The sequence below is a fragment of the Neopelma chrysocephalum genome, unplaced genomic scaffold (assembly GCF_003984885.1).
Source record: "Neopelma chrysocephalum unplaced genomic scaffold, ASM398488v2 Primary Assembly neopelma1_96780, whole genome shotgun sequence".
Lineage (NCBI taxonomy): Eukaryota > Metazoa > Chordata > Aves > Passeriformes > Pipridae > Neopelma > Neopelma chrysocephalum.
Window position 1 is genome coordinate 97,032 of NW_020925424.1, and position 16,781 is coordinate 113,812.

A 16,781-nucleotide genomic window follows, 5' to 3' on the forward strand; every position below is an offset into this window, starting at 1 on the left:
TGTGGCCATTGGCACTGCCCGTGTGTGGGGGGTACAAGCAGTGGTGGCAGTGGCTTGTGCTGGTGTGACTCAGGGAGAATGGTCTGGCAATTGCAGGCCCCATGTGCCTGGAGGGCTTGCTCCTGCTATGTTCATCCTAACAGGGGTTAGGCTCTAGGTTTACAACTTTGAGGTGGAGGCTGCTGAGGGCTGGAGTCTACAGGTTCCTCTCCTCTCCCAGGCCTGGATAACATCTCTTGGTTTTGCCACGGGAGTCACCACAGAAGGTGGGAGGTAGCCCTGAATCTGGGGCTACTGTGACTAATCTAGGTCTGATAGATCTGGAGGTGATCTGGGTGGGGGCTGGCCAGCAAGCAAGCGGTGGCTCTGCCACCTGCAGCTCTGCCTTTCTCCAGCCCTACCAAGCTGTAGCTATGTTTTTCCAATGCTTTGCACAAATAAGAGGAGGAAGAAGTCCCAGAGTGATGGAGGGCAGGGCTGGGCTGTACAAGAAGCCTTGTGCTGCTTACTCTGGAGCTCTGCCCAGTGCACAGAGGCTGATGCTGTCTCTGCTGGTTGGGAAGGGGTCCCTGCATAGCCTTCTCCACTGTGGATCCAGCTGCACCAGAGTGTTCTTTCCTGCCCCACAACTTCTCACAAGAACAGCAGAGAGGTCTGATACCATGGGTGGCTTTTACTTTGTTTTTTTCTTTTTTTAATAGTTTTTACCTTTTTTATAACAAAAATATCTGTTGGGGTCAAATGCTGCCCCAGGCAAACAGTCTGTGTGGGCAGCCTGTGCAGCCAAGGGATGCTGGAGCACTGGCTCATCCTTGGCCCAGGGTGGGAGTGAGGGGAGGTGGGGTGGCAGCTGAACCGGTGGGGCTGGCACTGCTGCAGAGGTGTGGAGTTTACGCAGTGTTCTCGGTGCTGGCTGCCGTGTAAATGACTTTGGACTTGGTTGGTGAGTCCAGCCTGGTGGGGTAAGAAAGAGGGGGAGAGTGTTAGACCAGGCAGAAGGTCTTCCTGCCTGAGACCACCCTTAAGCCCCCTTCTCATGCCCTGGACCAAGGCCCCCTTCTGCATGTCCCTGTGTCTCACCGTGCATTCTGGCTGCGGTGCTTGTAGATGTACAGCAGGAAGGCCAGTGCTGTGACAGCAAAGAGCACCCCGAAGAGCACGGCCAGCACGTCCCCTACAAGCCGAGCAGAGCCGTGTTACACTGGGGATGGTCCCTGCAGCTACTGCCCAAGTGAGACAAGGCAGGGAGCAGGCTGGTGGCCCCAAGGTAGAGAGGGCACAAACGAGCAGCCTCGACTGAGCACGCTTACCTGCATGAAATGAGCTGGAGTGTCCTTCTGCAAAGGAGACAAAAACCAGAGCGTGAGAACCAGCAGCACAGATGCAAGCTCTGCCCTGCAAACCCACTGTGGCTGCCTGCCCCCCAGCTCAGAACATGGCTTCTAGGACCCCAATTCCCAGGCAGGTACACCCCCTGTCCACCTTCTCCTCCTTTGTACCAGCCCCTCACCTACCTGCTGTTGCTGCTGAACCGTCACTACCTGTAAGAGAGACAGTGCAGTCAGGAGGCTGCTCCAGGTGTTCCGGGAGGGAAGTGTCAAGCCTGCAGGCCTTCGGGCCCCACTGCCAAAGCAGGGCTGCCTGCAAGACTCCCCATCACCCATGAGCAGGCTGGGGACAGCTGCCTGCAGCATCCCCAGCAGCTCACAGCATCTTGCTGCAGGAATCCCAGCCCTGACACCCTGGCACAGAAGCATCAAGGGAAGGGTAGAAAAAAGGATCCCTGAACCATAGCCCACACAGAAGCTTTGCTGAGCCCAGCCAGAAGCCTCCCTCCACCATCGCTGTTGCCACCATCTAGGAAGCACAGGCAGGGTGCCGAGCACTGCAGCACCCCATGACTGTACCCAACCCCACAGGAGACCCTGGAGAGACACATGGGGTGAGCCCAGCAGGCAGTGACCATGGGGACAGTTGCCTGTGGCTGGATGGTCAGCAGCTCCTGGGAGGAGGCAGCCGTCCATTGTGGGCAGGGCACCCGGCATGGGGATGGTTTAGTGGCTCTACATGCGGGGAGGGACCTGTGCCGGGCAAATATTTACCCAGTGTAAGAGCATAGCTTTTAAAGAGCTGCACAGTCATCTGTACACGGCTCGGGTATTGCGCGCAGAGTGGCACTATCTGCAGGCTGTATCCAACTGCGGGAAAGCCGCCACCTTCACCCAGCTCCCAGGGGCAGGAGCGGTTATCCCGAACTGGGAATGACAACAAGCATGGGCGCAGAAGGTGCAGCTGCAACCAAAATGAGACGTGACCCCCCAGCATTCCACCTCAGCGCTCACTGGCCCCAGGGGTAAAGCAGGCAGTTAGCACTGACATGGGGAGAAAAACCCAGCAATCCTGTGCACTCAAGGCAGGGAATCAGTGACCTCATCTAGGAGTACTGGGACATTGCCCTGGCAGTTCAGGAACAAGGGCTTTGTGGCTTTGTTGTAGTGGCGATTTTTGGATAGGAATAGCAAATAAGGAAAAGGAAAAAGAAAAGGTAGAGTTGGGCAACTCCCCCCTTGCCCCACCGTGGGCAGCTGGAGGCTTTGAACAGCTTCTGCAAGAAAGTGGTAAAAGAAAGGCTTGGAGGTAAATGGAAAATATGATAAAGTATCTAACAGGTTTACCAAAGATAGAGCGTGCCAGCCTAACCCGGTATCCTTCTTTGATAAGTGATATTCTAGACAAAGAAAATGCGGTAGATTTTATCTCTCCTGGCTTCAGTGAAGCATTTGATGCAGTGCCACATGGGAAACTGCTAGCCAGGCTGAAGACCACAGTGATTAAAAGCCTACAGCCATCAGCAAGCTGGCTGTAGGTGGAATGGTGAGGGAAGTGCCTTGCACCGCACTGTGTGGTTACTGAGGCTTGGGACAAAGCCTGTGTGCTGTTCCTATTAGTCAGCTTGACACAAGGTGCAGGAAATGCCACCAAAACAGAAAAGAACAGGATGTTGAACAGAAAAACCCCTGTGACCTCAGGGAACAGCAACGGGCAAAAATTCATTGATGCAGTGTGATAGTCACACCTGAGGATTAAGAGTCATTTCTACTCATTCCTGGAAACCACCAATGCAAGAGAAGCCTTCAAGGACAAACTGAGGACAGGCAGACAGGGCTGCCTCAGGCAGGGGACTCTGTGCCTGGTTGGGATGTCTGTGTGGCCCCACTGACAGATTGCAGCCTTCAGGAGGGGTCCCCAGCACTGCCCTTCCTGCAGGATTTGGATGAGGGGTGCTTGCTGCAAGTTTGTGCCACTGGCAGCTCCTACTGAATTTATCTATTGCATTTGGGACTGAAGGAGCTAGCTGGGATGCTAGGACCTGGCTGTTTGATCTTGAACATACATCCCCTAGTCCTCCTACTGTTATGTCTGCAAGACTAAGGATAAAATAAGTTCCTAGAAACAATCTTTCCCAGGTAGGGTGAAAGAAGTGCAGAAACAGAGGAGAGCAGGACCCCAAGACCACTGCTGGGCAGGTGCAATGCTGCACCCATGCAAATGCTGCACTTTTGTAAGAGACACAAAGCACTGACTCCTGCTCCTTGCCCTGTCTCTGCACCCCTGCAGCTGGGCACAGCCTGAGCACGCTCTCACACTCCTTACCAGGAGTGTGCTTCTGTGAAGGCAGGGTGGTCTGGAAACTGGCCAGCACCCGTCGCCCGTGCAGGGCCTGCACTGGCCGGTAATTGTTCTGCAGGAGATCGCCGTCATCGGTCCTCACGCTCCTCACCAGCATTGACATCTGGAAGGAGAACAGTGTGAGCAGAGCAGCATCCATCCCCTCTTTGGGAGCCAGATGAGCTCCAGGGCACCGGCACAGATGGTGCATGCTTGCAGGGAGAGGCTGGGCAAGACCTAGTGTGGAGCTCATTGCCCTGACAGACCTGGTCATGAGAGAGCTTCATGGTCTGGTTGAAGATTGTCCACTTCACTGTCTGGTAGCAGGGAGGGGTGGTCAGAGAGCCATTGTAGTGGAAGTAGAGTTTCAGGTCATCAGGCAGCAGACCTGCAATGTTGAATCCGGACACCAACACTTGCTGCCCTGGGAGAAGAAACACCATGGGAGTGTCCTGCAATCCTTTGCAGGACAACAGCATGGAGATCATGGGCAGCCTGGCACTGTGTGTGCCACTGCAGCCACTGGAGAAAGAGCAGTGAGTTTGCCCTGGAGGCATGTGGGAGCAGAGGGCACCTTGGAGTGCTGCTTCCATAGGAGTGGTGCAATGCTCCCCTTCTCACGTACACACGGCAAACGCCTGCTGCAGCCTCGCTCTGCCAGGCAGTGGGTTTCTCTGCAGGGCTGCAGCCCCTGAGACAAGCACTACATGGGACAGGGCCTTACCTACTCCTTCGATTTCGTACAGATGCTCAAGTATCTCCTGATAGTATGGGTTCTCACTTGGCCCAACCTGCAACACAGAGACTCCACAGTTATGGCAAGGACAGGGGCAGAAGGGAGACCACCCGGTGATGGCAGTGCCAGCAAGGAGGTATCAATCCCTGTGAGAGGCAGCCTATCCCCATGACCCCTTCATTCTATCAGCACTGCTCTGCCCTCTCTCTCCCCTTCTTCCAAGGTGCATTTGCATCTTTGACAGTCCCCAAAACTGTGCCCAGCTCTGCCCACCCCAGCCCCACCCTCCCCCTGCTGATCTATGGGACTCACCTCCAGAAAGGCTGCCAGTACAGCCAGGCCATCTGGGCGAACCATTGCCTCCTTAAAGCTGTCATATTTGGTGTTGTAGTGGACCACATGGATCTGAAAGGGAAACACGCAATCCCAATGCAGGATGGGCACTGATGGGAGATGGTCACCACTCACAGGGCTCCAGCCTTCTAAAGCAAGGGCTGGGAGAGACATGCACATGTGACAAGCACCCCTCCTGGGAAGGGAAAATGCTGGTGAGACCAAGGAAATGTGCTGCTGCAAAGCAGCCAGCAGGAAGGTTTGCCTGCAGGAATTTCCCCAGCCAGGGACAGCAATGTCCTGCATACCAGGGGCTCATACTGCAGAGCTGGGATCAGTTCGAGGACAGCAGCTAGAGAAGGAGGGATAAAACCAGATGGGAGCTGGCAGAGCAAGAGGACAGTGTGTACAGAGTAAACAGTCCCTGCAGCTCCCAAAGCAGGCCGCTCACAGCCTCCAGGGGAGCTGGCTTCCCCAGCTGGGGACCGCCACAGCTCCTGCTCCATCAGCCCAGGACCAGGCTTCAGCATGAGCCTGGCCCAGCACCAGAGCGTGGCCTCTTACACTGAACTCCATTGCTGCAGAGCTGCCTGGGATCCTGGCCGAGGGTTACAGCCTTCGTCCAGTGACGAGAGCCGTGGGCGAGGAGCACGACAGCCCTCCAGTGCCTTCCCTGCCCAGCACCGTGAGGGAAAGGACTCATCCACCACCGCGAGGGCTCCTCACCTCGGCACCAAAGCGTCGCCTGTCGACGGTGTGCTCCGAGCCGGGAGCCAGCAGGGAGCCCCAGTGCAGGTGCAGCTGCACAGCTCGGTACTGCTGGGCATAGCCACCAGTGATGGCCAGTGACTCAGGCAGCTCCAGGACAACTGCAGAGGCAGAAGGAAGAGGTCAGTCAGTAAAACATAAAGCCCAGTCCACCCCACAGGGACGCAGAGGAAATGTTTCAAGCGAAACAGTCACCCTCAGCTTGTGGAAATTGATCATAACAAAAAAACCTTGCTTTCTGTCTTTCATGGGGCTACGGGCAAGCCTGCCAATGTGGCAGGGCTCAGCTTTTGACTTCAGATTGTAGGACACTGCAGTAAATATGTCAGCTTCGAAAACAGCTGCTATGAAAATGCTGGAAAGTGAAGAGCCCCTCCACAAAGACTCCCGGGGCCAGTTCCAAGGCAAATGTTATCCAACAATTTATTCAGTAAGTGAGAATAATATAAAGAGACCGTGGACAAAATTCGTAGAGGAAGATACTGGCAGAGTGGTGAATACCTACGAGAGCAGGGGAGCTGGACAGAAAGTTGCAGAGCTTGGCAAGCTGGGACCTTTCAAATAAGGCAGCCTGCGAGTGTCTGACAGCACTGGAGCTGGTGGCATGGAAGCACTAAATATTTTGAAAGCACTTAGAGCTAAAATTTTTGCCTCTTTGGATACTGTAAATTCATATTTCATTTTCCTTTACTTCACTATGGTTTATCCAACTATTTTGGACTCATGTCGCAGCGTGGCAAAGCTAAAGCTGAGTTACCTGGATGTTAGGCAAAAATATCAGGAGCATCCCTGGACCCTGTGAAAGGCTGTCTTATCCTTCTAAGCATGTCTTCCTCATTTTTAATACCAATTCTTTTCTTTTCTCCTTTATAGGTGAAGTGCCTCTTAGTTACATCACCAAGCTAGGGCACAGATTCGGGATTTACCACGTAGCAGGGTCGTGATGAGTCATTTGCAATCTCGAGTTCCCTGCCACTGGGTTCAGAGATAGAAAACTCAAACATAGGAAGTGGGAGACTGCTCCCTCCCTGTGAATTTATCTGCTTTTACATTTCTTTTGTATAGCTGCATCATTGTATTCCTTCTCCTAGCTACCTGAGTCATTTTCAGGCCCTTTAAAAAGCTTATACATCATATACACTTTATGTTACCAAAATGAGTAATTGTTCAAATACCTTACTGGACTTGCAACTTTTTATTTATTTATGGCTTTTCATAAAGCAGGCCAGTCATTGCCACAATAAATAAAGGCATTTTATAAGCATGGGAGAAAGTACTTCTCCCCTCCTCAGTGAAAATGCTCTGACTGCTTTTCTAAACACCAAGCAACACCAGATGCCAGGGTGTCTAAAATAGCAACTACTGAGCTCAACTAGTTTAACTCCGCAGGCACGTTAGGGCAGGAGGCCACAATAAGAGCTCTGTGCATGCACCACACAGCTGATCGGACCATGCACAGCGAGTCTGACCTCTCAAATTTGCTGTACACATAGGTCAGCTCCATCTCACTTGCTACCAGGGCAAGGAGGTGCCTTATCTCACCATCAGCAAGTTCCTAAGTCCCTTTCTCCACAACCTTGTCTTAGCTTAGCGACTGGCAGACACCAGCGTGCACAGAACAGTCTGCTGGCTCCCAGAAAAAGCTGGTAGCAACCAGGTCAGACCATCCCCAGAGGGGAGATGAATGGAAAGATGTGGTTTTCCTCCATATCTGGCATAACATGGCCGATACTAAAATAATATAAGTTGTGTCCAGACTTTCCAAAAACCATTCTAAAATTGGAGAAAGGAAACAAAAGACGTATAAAAATTTCTTAAGATCTTGAGATAGCATCCTTATGCACAGACTTGAAGAAGTTGCTCAAAATTGAGTCCTAAGAGACAGACGAAGGTAAGTTAAAGGCTAAGCCACATCCAGAGACTGATGAGTCCTTTGAAAGCAAAATGCAGGGGAGGAATCAGTGGCTGCAAACCTGCATCAGAAATACCAGGGACACATTTTTAAAGGAAATGTGGAGTTTAACAAATTTCTAGAGCTAGATCCCAAAGGCTCTGGACATCTCCAGGTTTCTCACATGGACTTGGCTCACTGCTTCCCTTTTGGTTTTGAAGGCAACATGAACGCAGCCTGCAAGAGTATCTCCTTCCCAGAGCCCAGGGGAAGGGCATCAGAGAAGCCTGGTCCTGCTGGGAGAGCCTGGGCAGCCTCTGCTTGTGTTTCTGCTTCTGCTCCTGCCTTTGCACCCACCTGTGTGCCCATTGTTCTTCAGCAGAAGCTTCTCGTTGGCAGGCAGGCTGTACCCAGAGAGCTGGATGGGCCGCAGGTCAGGGCTGAAGATGGTCCGAGCTGTGTCAACGTTGATGGGTGACTGCATGGTGCCCCCACAGTCCGGGTAATCTGTATCCCAGTGCTCCCGGTCTGGTGCAAGAGGGAAGGGAGGGAGTGTCAGTGAGATCACCTGGGTAAGAAGACCACCAGAAAGAAGGTTTGGGGGGTGGTGGGGAAGGGGACGGGCACTGGCCAGGGAATTATCCATGCACGTAAGTTTAGATTCCATGAAGTTAGCTCGGGAGCAGATCCATGCCACCATGTGACTGCATGCAGCTGTATCAGGAAAGGTCTTGGAGCATGGTGAGCTGCCAGGAAAGTCTATTTTTGGGGTGTTTAGGAAGAACACACGAAGATCATTTACAAGTGGACTTGGCAAGCTGTGGAGCTGCTGCCCTGCAGCTCATCACACACTTGCTGTCTTGCACAGCCTGGCCTCTGGCAGGTATCACCCATCCTGCCATTTGAGCAAGGTACCACCGTGCTGCCAGGCTCCGTGGCAAAGGGCCAGCTTACGTGGCTGGGGTGGCTGACAAACAGTGCCACAGCTGGGATAAGCATGGCTGATTCCCAGAAAACTCCCTTTGTACTGCAGAGGGCTGCTTCTAGGGTACCATGGGCCAAAGCAAACCCAGGCTTGTCTCCAGGCCAGACACTCGCAAGACCTCCTGTAAAGATGGAGCTGGGCATTAGCAGGTCCAAGCCAAACCCCAGAGTGGTGGTGCAGAAATAAGTGGTGCATTTGTGATAGCACTGCAGTGATGCCTATCATGGGTGCTATGGAGAAGACTCCCAAGCCATGATGGGAGGGCAGGGACAGGCAGGACAGGGAGGGAGGATGACAGAGGGCAGAGGTGAAGGCAAGCTAATCTCTGGGCAGGTCAAAGTCCCAGCAGCGACTGCAAATCCAGCCTGGAGAGCCCAGCCTGTTTTCCTGCTTGGCACAGGATCAGGGGAGCACCCATGCAGGAAGGAGCCCTGCCCTGAGGGGCATCCCCCCACTCCCAAGGGGCTGGGAAAACCCTCCTTGGAGCTGCTGCTTCTTGTTGAAACCAGAGCAACCCCTGGCTCTTCAGCCCATCCATGCCTGGGTTCAGGCACTGTGTCAGGGTCAGGCAGGAGTGAAAGGTGAGTTGTGGAGTCCTCTAATCATTAACCACGGCTGGCTCAGGCCCAGGATCTGCCGAGTGGTAGGAAAAAAGCAGGAGTAACTGTAGGGTATTTACCTTCATAGCTCCAGTGACTGTGGCCTTGAAAAAAAAGAAAAGAAAAAACCACATGAATGGAAGGGAAAGGTTGTCAGCAAACACAGCTCTGCCAGGCAGCACTCTCAGCCGCAGCAGCAGGTCGCTGGGATCCCACTGCCTTCAATCCTGCTCTCTGCCTTTTCTTTCCCACTCCTTCCTCTACCCTGGCAAAGGGGATGCTCCCAAATAGTACTGCCTCCTCAGGGCAAGGCCAGGTCCCCCACAGTTGTCATTCAGAGGGAAAACCTCAGGGCTTGACATTTTGTCATCATCCTTATAAAGGAAAAATCAGCGATACTGGCTTCTGTCACTAAGCAGCTGTACCAGCGTCCTGGCAGCTACTCTGGAGCAGCCAAAACCTCCCATTGTCCCAGGACAAGGCATTTCAAAAGTGCAGGTCCCACATCACAAGGAGTTTGGGCAGCAAGATGCACTGCACCATGCAGACACCCTCCTCCCACTGGGGAAAGAAGCCCCAGGACTCACAGCAGAGGAAAAAACGAGCACCAAAACCTTGTCCTTACATCAATGAGTGCTTCTACCATGGGTACAGACTGCCACAAGAAAATGTGCCAGGCCAAATGCTCAGCTCCTGTCCCAGTAGCCCTCTATTGTAACTCACTTGACCACCCAAATGCCCACACAGACCTGTATAAGGGTCCTACTATGCAAAACCTTTCCACAGGAAAAGCAGGAGGGAGAACGGGGGGAGTCCATGTCAGGACCTCTGCATGTCCTGTGTCACCCATGGGGCACACAGTGGCCACAGCAGGGCAGGACATGCCCTGAGCTTCCCACCTGGCGATGTGCCTGCTGTGCTGACCTAGAGGGGGCAGAGCCCTCCTGGGCAGGTCCTGAGGGTACAAAAATACTCAACAGGCTGACCCTCGCACCATCACTCTTCTCCAGAGCTGCCAGCAAAGCTGGATTCCCAGCATGTCACTGGAGCTGGCCTTAGAAGTGCACTAGAGCCTTTTCTCAGATGCTCTGACCAAACATCTTGGCTATCACCAGCCCTTCTAGGCAAACAGCTCCAGGCAAAGGGATGTGGGGCTCAGATTTGCCACAAACAGGGAAACATGGCCCAAAAAGATTATGCACCTGCTCTGACTGGTACAACAGGTAATTCATGGGCTCCTCCTCTGACTTGTCCTTACCAGCATGCTCCTCACTGCAGACAGGCTGTTGGCACATCCCAGCCCACAAGGGTAGGAGCAGAGGGTGCCAGGATGGGACAAGTCTGGGGCAAAGGGGGGCATTCATACAGCAGCAAGGACATGGAGGAGCATTTAACAAGTACAGTCCAGCACCAATACCACCTCTGTCCCTTGGTGGGGCCAACTGCCTGCCAGGCTGGCTGGGACACAGGAGGGGCTCAGCAGGCACTGGTTTGGTCCCCATCCCTGCCGCTGACAACAGCTATCGACAGCCACTTGCTATTAATAGGAGTGGATTCCAGCTCAGGGGTGAGAAAGGAAGAGATAAGTTTTCCCAGGCCCAGATGTCCCATGCAAGGCCCCAAGCCCAGCAGGACCCTGCCCTCCTCTCAGCAAGGATCCAGGCATGGGTACTCCTGGGGGTGTTTGGTGCATCTGCTGGAAAGCAAAGGCCACAGCCAAACTGGGCTGGAAAGTTCTGGAGGGTGTTTAGGGGCGCTGTGTTTTGCAGGGATGGGAACAGACCTTGAAGGTTTCCTCCAGCTTCACTGGTGACTCACCTCCGCAGCATTTCTGACTCTCAGGAATCACTTGCCCAGGCACTGGTATTCCTAAAGGCATAGGAAGAAGGAGCCACAAGCAGAGGATTGGGCAAGCCACAGCTGCCTGCACCAGGTAGAAACACATGTGCCCCAGGACAGGCTACAGTGCCCTCTCCATGCCTCCCTGTCATGGCACTGCCCTGGGATGCACCCAGCTGTGCTACAGCAAGCTGAGATCCATTCATCCTGTCCTCCTTGCTCACACAAAGGTAACCTGCTCCACAGACACTGATTATGCACCAAAATCCAGAGAACAAGGATCCTCCTCTGGAAACACCCTATACCTTCTCCCACTTTGCTCCTGTTCTCCTGCTCCTTCTGGCACTACCTGCACAAAGTGGATGTGGTTTGCACATAAGAGCCATGCTTGCTGATTCCTAGGCAGGATTCCCCTCCTGCAGTACAAGGGTTCCTATCAGCATGGGGAGACACCCCAAGGAGCACTCACATTGGGACAGTCCTGGCACAGGTAAGGCCCAGCACCCCAGGGCTGGCACAAGGCTCACTGCACATGCCTCAACTGGCACAGCCTGCCCCGGCACCCTGCTTTCTGCTCGCCTCTGGGGACTCTGCCTTGACAGAAAGCAGCTCGAACATCATATCACAGATTGAGCAACAGCACCGTGCTGACACCTGCCCTGCTGTGTCAGCACTGTGCCACCCACCCCAGGTTCCCACATTCCCCAGCACCCGCCTGTTCCCACAGCCATGGGGGATCCAGACCCTCCTCGCAGCCTCCTACCAGCTCTGCTTGGCAGCTTTAAACACCCCAAAGGCTGCAGCTGCACCCAGGAGTCAGTTTGACCCATGCCAACACAACAGACTTTCTCAGGGGTGTCTTGGCATCAGAAACAAAAGGACCCACGAGCCCTTATCCTGAAGCTACCTGAGTGTGTTTCCCCATCCCATGGGATCTGGGTGCAGTGATGGTGAAGCCAGGCCACCCCCTCGGGGAGGCATTTCTCAAGCCCAGCTGTGCAGGGTTGGGTCCCCTTGGCACACTCACGGAGCGCTGCAGGAGAATACCAGGATAAGCCCAGCCCTGGAGCCTGGTCAGGCTCTCAGCATCTGCCCCAGCCTTGGCACGGCTCAGAGGAGCCCTGCACTACTCCGATCCCTTCCACGTGGGGGCATTTGCAGTCTCACAGTCCTTTGCCATGAACATTAACCCACTGCCCTGCCCAAGTGCTGATTTGCATAATTTCATCTGCCTCCCACACTCCCCGCCGGAGCACGTCTTCTCCCTGGAAAAACTGCATAGTGCCAGGTCTCCTTTCCACTGAACTGCTGCCACTCACCACAACAGACGTGGCTGCACCTTGGCAGTGGGTCTTTGCATGCCCAGCCCTATCTCTGAGCACCCACAGCCCCAGCAGGACTGCAAAGCACTCAGAAAACGAGGGGGGAAACAACCTTGGTGATGCGATGAGCACACTGGGAGATAACATGCAAGAAGAGGAGTGCTTGCAGGGGTCCCAGCAGGAAAACACAGGAGCTGCCTGCCCTTGCAGGCAAGAACACCTCCACGCTCAGCCCCTCCAGTTCACCTATTAACCACCACCCCCTTTCCTCAGCAGCCCACGATCCAGCCAAGTTTCCCACGAGTTTCTCCCCTTCACTCCCTCCCTTTGTGCTTTCTCTTGCTGTTGCTCGCTCCCACTCGAGCCCTCCCATTCTGGGATACAGGCAGTGCTGCAAGTGCCAGCTCCCTTCCCTCCTTGACATCCAACACCATCCAACAACACTTTCCTGCCGAGTTCAGGCAGACGCTGCCATTACCAGCGTGCTGCTCCGCATGTCCTGCAGCCCGGGAGGAGGGGTAGGAGCAGCTTTTGGCAGGGTGAGGAGCCAGCACAACTACTGACTGCAACAAATCCCACATGGGAAAGGCACCGATGCAGCAGGCTGCTCACAGGAGATCTCACCAGAGGCACACAGGGATGGACTGTGCACATGAAGGACTCAGGATCATTTGCACAGACCCAGAGGGCAGCCTCGGCAGAGCCAAACAATAAGGAAAGAGCTCAGAGGGTTTGCCCTATACATCTGTACTCCCATCCTCAGTCTTTCACATTTTAGGGGTTACACCGCTTGAGACTGCTGCAGGGCACCTGATAACACTGAAACAAACACGTGTACTGTTCACGGCATGGACGCTGCATGACAGCAGCACAGCCATTGGTGCTGCCTGCTTGCCTTGAACTCTAGAATTCTGGTGATGGCTTGTGTGTGGCAGGCAGGGCAGCGGGCTCACTTCTAGATCTCTTATCGGCTATGCTCAGGCATAGGGCACACTGGGATCCTGCCAGAGCTTCCTCTCCCCTTTGATCCAACCCTCAGCCATACCTGGGGCAAAGCTGAGGTGGGATGAGTTCAGTTTGCAGATGCCAGGTCAGGACCGCCTTGCTGTGCCCTGTCTACAGATCAGTCCCAGGCTGTGAAGAGACCAGTGGAGCTCATGGCCCAGGAAAGAGTGTAAGGTTACCCCTGATGGTCAGTAAGGCGGGAGGTATGAGGACACACAGAGATGCACAGAGTGCAGGTCGCAAAGTAGGGTCCAGCCACAGAACCCAGGTCCCAGCCTACAAAACACATCCAAGCACCATGTCCCTTGAAAGCAATAACCTGACCAGGGTACCTGGGCTGTGCCACTGTGTTCACGCTGCCCACGACCAGCTCTCCAGATCAGTCTGGGGCAAGCATGGTCTGGTCTGGGCAGGGTCTCCGCAGGGTGGGCACATACCTCAAACACCCCTCTGCCAAGCCCCACAAGAAGTCTCTTTATGGGAAGGCTGTGCCATCCCAGCCCTACCTCTGCCCTGGTTTCTCCGTCCAAACACACACCCCATGCAGCACCCATATCCTTTCAGGACAGCACCCCATGTGCTGCCCATGGGGGCACTGATCCCTCCCAAGCCTGCCTGCATTAAAGCCCCTTTGTGTTTATAAACTCTGACCCACTGCAAGCCTTTGGGATCAGCCTTTAATCTGCCACTAGTAGCACAGGTCGCTGCAGGGATTGTTCTTTGTTCTCCTCAGGGAGGACTGCTGGGGCTGAGGGGCCCAAGACTATGCCAGCTCGCTCCAAGAGGGGAAAGGGTTTGGGTGGTGGAAGGCATAAGGGCAAGCTTTACTCCAGGGCATGTTCCTGCTCACTCTGAACCCAGCTGCCCCAGCAAGTGCTGGGGGAAAGAGGAAACAATTACAGAGTGCTGGAGAGAAAGGGCCATCCCAACAAAAGGGATAAAAATGGGGAAATCCCAGAGGACAGATCAGTGCTTGGAGCTGGGGAAAGAAATGAATAAGGAGTATTAAGCAAGGAAAATGGGCTCAGCTGGAGGAAAAGGAATAAGCAAGAAGTATCGGGGAATGAGCAAGAAGAGGACACAGAGCAAGACACATCTGAATAGGAGGGAGAGGAAACAGGCTGCAGTCAGAAAGGGAGTTACAGTTTCCGAAAGACACACGTAACATGAGACTCGGGTCTCTGGGCAAGCCAGAGGCTCCTCAGTGAGCAACTCCATGGCAAAGCTTCAGTGTCAACCCCCGGATATGTGCTGAGTACCCAGGGCTGGGGGGGACACCACCCCTACTTCGTGCACAAGCCTCAAGAAAATGGGAACCAGCTCATCGCCCAGTAGAGGTGCCGAAACACGCAGCTCCTGGCACCTGGCAGGAGCCTTGGAGGGTTCCAGCCACAACCTGCTTCTGGACTCTGTCCAGACCTTCACCTTCTAACACAGGTATGGCACAGGCCAAGTTGTCTGTTCCATACCTACCTCCATGCCACTGCCTTTCCCCATCTCCATCCCAACCTCAGTGTTCCCAACCACCGATCCCAAACCCCATGCAATCCCAAACCCCACACAGTGTCCAGTAGCTTGCTGCCAGAGCAGCACACCAGTATGCTGAACACAAACGCCCTCCCACCCTGTGGCCGGGGTTACTTCATCTCTGTGGCAGGGACCATCTGCATCCCCATCTCTGTCCTGTGCTCAGCCCGGCAAGAGCAGCTCGGGTAAGAAAAGTGATTCATTGCAATAACAAAAGCAGCTCCTGGCACCAAACAATTCCCGGTCCTTACCACAGGGCTGCTGTCCTGGCACAGGTCAGGACAACTCCTTACCAGAGGCAAAACCAAGGACACTCAGCTATGAGGCTGAGCCCGGGAAACAAACCTGCGGGCAATGCAGGGACAAGAAGCGTAGCCGTGGACAGCAGTGTCCCAGTGCAGCGCTCAGCTCCACGCGAGCAAATCCACAACACTCGCCCAAAACCCCTGCAGAGCGCTGGCAGCGCCACGGTCTCCGCTCAGAAAAGGCACCAAGACCAAACACCCAGGACTTTTCCCCTGAAACTGTGACCCCGAAAGCCCCCACACCGCCAGCAAGGGAGGAGGAGAGGCACCACCCCTCAGCCCTGAGTTCAAGCACGTCCCCCATTCCCCATCGTCAGCCATGGGGCAGCTCCCTCCAGCAGCGCCAGACCCCGTCCTCGGTGGGCTGCAGGGGGACAAGGTGGATGCAGGGCAGCCCAGCAGACATGCTGCGGGATAAAGGGGACCGGCCGGCGTTCACCACGCCGGGGTGCGAGGTTGGAACCTCCAGGGGGTCCCCGGGAGCAAGCAGGGATGTTTGGTGCACAGCGCTGGTACCCCCGTCCCAGGAAGTCCTGAACCCCCGAGTTTGATGCAAAAGGGACTTAGTAAGGGAAAAGGGCTGCGCACAAAGAGAGGCCCCAGCCCCTGGGCAGAGGTCGGGCCGGCCGGGCCGTACAGGAGTTGGCGGGAGCAGGGACAAAGGCAGGGACGTGCTGGGAGGGGGGGCAGCGCCCGCAGCTGGGAGATGCTGGGGGGACACAGCTCCACAGGGGCACCTCAACTGGGGCTCACCTGGAGCCCTAACAAGGGTGCATGAGGAGGTACAACAGCTCCCCCCTCCCTCCCCCAAATCAAGCAAGGGGAGAACTCCCCACCATTGGGGGCACCACTCTCACACCCCAAAAAGCATCAGACATCTCAAATCCAGCACCTCTTGCATTGGGGCGACCCATGCCATCAAGGATTCCCAACCCAGCAAGGTGGGGGGGTAGGGGGAGAACCCCGTGCATCTGGGCACCCCATGCATCCCGGACCCCAAACTCAGTATTGGGGTGCTCCACGCGTCAGGGTGCCCAGGGACCGGGGACCCTAAACCAAGCGCTCCGAGGCGCACCGTGCACGGGGACCCCCAAACGCAGTCGCGGGGTGCACCGCGCCTCGCGGTGCCCCGCGCGCGGGGGGACCCCCGCTCACCTTTCCCCGGGGAGTGCGGGGATCCCTCGCCACCGTGCTCCTGGTTGGGGTCGCTCTCGGAGCTGGCGCGGCCCAGGGCGGGCAGGAGCAGGAGCGGGAGCAGGAGCGAGACCCGCAGCGCGGCGCGGCTCATCTCCGGCAAGTGCGCGGGTGCGGGACGGCGGCTCCGTGCCTGCCCGCCCGCCCGGCCGCACGTAAGTGAGAGCGGGCGGGGAGGAGGAGGCGGCTCTGACTCACGCCTCCGTTACCTTTTATAGGGGCTGGAGGCAAAGTCTGCAGCCGCATGGTCCGGCCAGGTGAGCCGTCCAACGCGGGACTCGAACCCGCGGTTCCTCGCGGGGGTGCCCCTACCTCTCCCCAGCCCCCCGCCGGGACATGCGGTGGACCCTGGGGCGGGGGCGGGGGAGTCCAGTCGGATCCTCAGACCCCTCAGCCAGGGGTGTTCCTCTCCTCAGAGGTGGGGTTGGCACCCCTCAGCGGTGGGTGTCCCTCTTCCCCAGCAGTGGATGAAGGACCTCTCAGCCACGAGTGTCCCCTCTCCTCAGTGATGTGGTTGGGACCCCTCAGCCATGGGTGTCCTCTGTCCTCAGTGACAAGGTTGGGATCACTCTCAGCTGTAGGTATCCCCTCTCCTCAGTGATGGGGTT

General features: G+C 55.5%; 1 protein-coding gene across 1 annotated transcript; it reads right to left on the minus strand.

Annotated features, from left to right (window-relative positions):
* Nucleotides 1–671: 671 nt before the first annotated feature.
* LOC113981832 (carbonic anhydrase 9-like) lies at nucleotides 672–16,312 on the minus strand. The gene is made up of 12 exons (XM_027709450.1): nucleotides 16,135–16,312; nucleotides 9,062–9,085; nucleotides 7,755–7,925; nucleotides 5,465–5,607; nucleotides 4,718–4,810; nucleotides 4,394–4,460; nucleotides 3,936–4,093; nucleotides 3,655–3,793; nucleotides 1,515–1,541; nucleotides 1,311–1,337; nucleotides 1,081–1,174; nucleotides 672–954 (listed from the first exon to the last, which is right to left on the minus strand). The coding sequence occupies exons 1-12, from the start codon at nucleotides 16,265–16,267 to the stop codon at nucleotides 891–893; spliced, it is 1,140 nt and encodes a 379-aa protein (XP_027565251.1). The 5' UTR covers nucleotides 16,268–16,312; the 3' UTR covers nucleotides 672–890.
* Between the last annotated feature and the right edge of the window lie 469 nt (nucleotides 16,313–16,781).

Coding starts and splice junctions, on each gene's coding strand:
- LOC113981832 (XM_027709450.1), bottom strand. CDS start 16,267: ATGAGCCGCGCCGCGCTGCGGGTCTCGCTCCTGCTCCCGCTCCTGCTC. Junction 4,461..4,717: donor TACTGGCAGCCTTTCTGGAG/GTGAGTCCCATA, acceptor TCTGTGTTGCAG/GTTGGGCCAAGTGAGAACCC. Junction 1,338..1,514: donor CGGTTCAGCAGCAACAGCAG/GTAGGTGAGGGG, acceptor TCTCCTTTGCAG/AAGGACACTCCAGCTCATTT.